The sequence below is a fragment of the Monodelphis domestica genome, chromosome 1 (assembly GCF_027887165.1).
Source record: "Monodelphis domestica isolate mMonDom1 chromosome 1, mMonDom1.pri, whole genome shotgun sequence".
NCBI classification, from domain to species: Eukaryota; Metazoa; Chordata; class Mammalia; order Didelphimorphia; family Didelphidae; genus Monodelphis; species Monodelphis domestica.
This window is the reverse complement of record NC_077227.1, coordinates 453,890,328-453,893,655: the sequence shown is the minus strand read 5'-3', so window position 1 is coordinate 453,893,655 and position 3,328 is coordinate 453,890,328. Positions and strand designations below refer to the sequence as shown.

Below are 3,328 nucleotides of genomic sequence, written 5' to 3'. Positions count from 1 at the left end.
AATTAAAACCTCCATAAAACCCAGCTGACTTGGGTATTTCATATTTGGGAATTTTTCCCATGGCAATCACTTATTTTTTTTCAGATTTTTGACATTTAACTATTTATTTTTCATTTCAAAAATGAAACAAGCAATTGACATTGAATCTGTAAGAGGGATGAACAAATTGTTTTCTCTGCTACATGTACATTGTATCACCTTAAATTTACATACATTTATTTAGCTATTACCAACTAAAATGTCAAGAACAGCAGGTGGCAAACATAAAAATACAATCACCATAATTATCATCATAGTATTTTACTATCAATCTAGTCGATTACAAAAATTCTTTGTTGTTCAATCATTTCAGTCCTGTTCAACTCTTCATGACCCTATTTGGGCTTTTCTTGACAAAGATACTGGAGTGGTTTGCCATTTCCTTCTCCAGCTCATTTTACAGATGAGGAAACGGAAGTGACTTGCCCAGGGTCACACAGCTAGTAAGTATCTGAGGCCAGATTTGAACTCAGGAAACTAAATAAACTAAGTAGATCAAAGCAGTGTTGTTTCCATATAACATCAGCAGAAAATTCAGAATCAAATTACATTTCCATTATCATCAAAAGTTGAGACAGTTCCCAGTCTTGAGAAATTTTAATCTTAGGGCAAAACAAATTTTCTGATATTCTAATTTTTAAAAATATTCATGTTAAGGCCCACAATTTCTTCATTCATCGCTGTCACTTCCTGATTCACTCAACTGCAAATCGTTTCTTAATGTATTTATCAGAAGGCCACTTCCATTGTGAGATCTGTTCTGCATGGCCTCTGTATCAGGCATCCATTGTTTTGGTTTAGCAGATGAGGTTTGATGGACAAGTACACATTTTACTGAGTTAGAATGAGAGTTTTTGCACCCTTCATCTTCTGAGTCACTAGAACCATCTTCACTACTTGAAGATGAAGAACTTTGGGATTCTGAAGAGCTATCAGAACTAGTCATCTGGTCCATTATACTTGCTTCTGCCTTCAGTTCTCTTTCAATATCACCCATAGGAGATTCTGGAGACATTTTTTCTTTTGGTGGAGAGTGTTTCACATTGTTGGGTGTTTTGACTGCATTTCTCATCTGTTGTTGTTGTTGCTGCTTTCCTAGTAGAGACTGAATTTTACTGCTTCTTCTACTCTCTATATTTGGCAGTGTTATTGTCATCTGTTCACCTTTGCCAACTTCAAGATCTCCTTCACAAGAGGTGTCAATAGATGCAGGTTTACAGTCATAACGCACGGTGTGGAAGGTGCTACGCGGATGCTTCTCAAAACTCTCTCCCAACTTCAGCACCCGCACCCAGCTGTCAAAGTACAGCACCCGGGCCCGCCCATTCATCTTCCTCCGCGGCAACTAGGCAGTGCGCCACCTGCCACCTAGACTGGGAGCCGCAGTCTGCCGGTCTCAGGCCGCTAGCTGCGGGCTGTATGCCCGCCGGAGGTCGACCACTTATTTTTGATATAAAATCAAGACGCTAAAAATTATCTTTACAGTTTGGGCAATTAACAGTCTTGAAACCCATATTTTCGTGGTCACAACATGCTGTGGTTTCTTGGAACCAATGAGTTGGGTAAAAGGTGGACACCAAAGGTGGATAAGCAATCCTGAAAAGGGTTTGGCAAGCCCTCACACAAAAGGTTCTACTCCCCACTGAAGACCCCATATACCCCTGGTGAAAACTGAAATGATAGTAGAACTGTTACTTTGCCATTCATTGATTTGATACCCTGCTGCTGGCATGGATCTCTTATTGCTTCTCACAGATGCTAGCATACCATGGTACAAGAAGAAGTGGATTAAATCACCAACCCAGGCAAGAGAAACTAGTTATCCATTTACCTAAGTTTCCATCCTATAAATCAAACCTTTAGCCTGTAGCACCTCTCTTCTGCTCTTTATCCCATCAATTTCTGTTGCATTCTTCTTTCACTCACCTCATCCACAATCAAAGTCCAGTCATTCTGCACACTAGGAGGAAGGGCCAAAGAGCAAGAAAGATATTAAATTTATATCCTCAGTGACCTATAGGTAGAAAGTGACTAATACAAGTTTGTTAAATTAATAAATGTGTACAGTGATCCCTCACCTATCACTGGAGTTACATTCCAGAGACCTGATAGGGGAAAATCCATGAAGTACAGTCACTAAGCCAATCAGCACCCAGGACACAGAATCCAGCACTGTGATTGGTGGCTTTTCATTCCATCGGCCAATAGTGTGCCATGTACAATTTCATGTTGGCAAAGTTGCACAAGAGGTAGTGGAAACTGCATTTCCATTGTGTAAAGTATGGTATTCATCTTCAAAATCCTGTGATATAACAAAAATTCTATGATATGGAATTAGATAAATGCTTTTTAAAAAACCATGATGCAGTAAAGCTACTATAATTGACATATAGTAAGGGACGGCTATAATGGAGACTGGCCAGTGAATTTAGTACTGAGTAGGTGTAAAGTGCTCAGATGATGTAATCCTCACATGGATTTTGAAGCATGCTGAGAAATTCTATAACTAGTTGTTTTTTCCCCCTGCTAACCATGTGATAAAGAAATAGACTGTTGATTAACTATATAGCTGGCACTGGGATGTAATCAAAAAAGGTATCATCAGTCAGTCAGGATGAATCTCTTGGATTTGGCTCTTTATAGCGGGACCCTGGAGAACGAGGACAAGCTTTGACTCTGGGTTGGGGATGGGTCTTGGACCCTTTCTCCTTTCAAGCTGGGATGAAGTTCAGAGAGCATCACTCTTTTGTTGCTTCTTGGTTTGGGATGATATTGGAAATGGCAATGACGTTGTGAGCTTCAAAAGGTCAGAAGAGTGAGCCATTCGAAGTCCAGAAACTTAGTCCTAGGCTTGGATTTTTCATAAGTCAGATAATGAGGAGCAAGGACCTACACAACCTGTTGGACCCATGCCAGCAAAAGAAGAGATACAGAGTAATCCATTGGCCATGCCACATTTGGGAGTAAATTTTGTGGTGTTAATACCATATTGAAACTCTGTAAAATCTGAACCTGCTCTCCCAGGGAGGAACACGGGGAATAGTGTAACTAACCCTAAATGTTGGAGGAAAATGTTTGTAACTTTTATTTTTGTTATATTTTTGCAGTAACTTTGTCAAAGCTAATTGAATTAATTGGCTAAATGTAACAGTCCATTTAGTTGATAATTAGTGGTTAATACTGGGGGAACACACTGGGATAGGGACTTAAACTGGTAGCATTAGAAAGAGATACTTCCAACCCCATGGGGTATATTCTTTGAATCCTAAGGGGAAATGTAGCCTTCCTA

General features: G+C 39.7%; 1 protein-coding gene across 1 annotated transcript; it reads right to left on the bottom strand.

The window, feature by feature from the left end:
* Window positions 1–357: 357 nt before the first annotated feature.
* On the bottom strand, window positions 358–1,674 carry LOC100020868 (ELL-associated factor 2-like). Its single transcript, XM_056812332.1, has one exon. It carries the CDS (start codon window positions 1,367–1,369, stop codon window positions 710–712), a length of 660 nt encoding a protein of 219 aa, XP_056668310.1. The 5' UTR covers window positions 1,370–1,674; the 3' UTR covers window positions 358–709.
* Window positions 1,675–3,328: the final 1,654 nt, after the last annotated feature.

What these genes read in the sequence shown, in the direction of transcription:
- LOC100020868 (XM_056812332.1), bottom strand. Translation starts at nt 1,369, where the DNA reads ATGAATGGGCGGGCCCGGGTGCTGTACTTTGACAGCTGGGTGCGGGTG.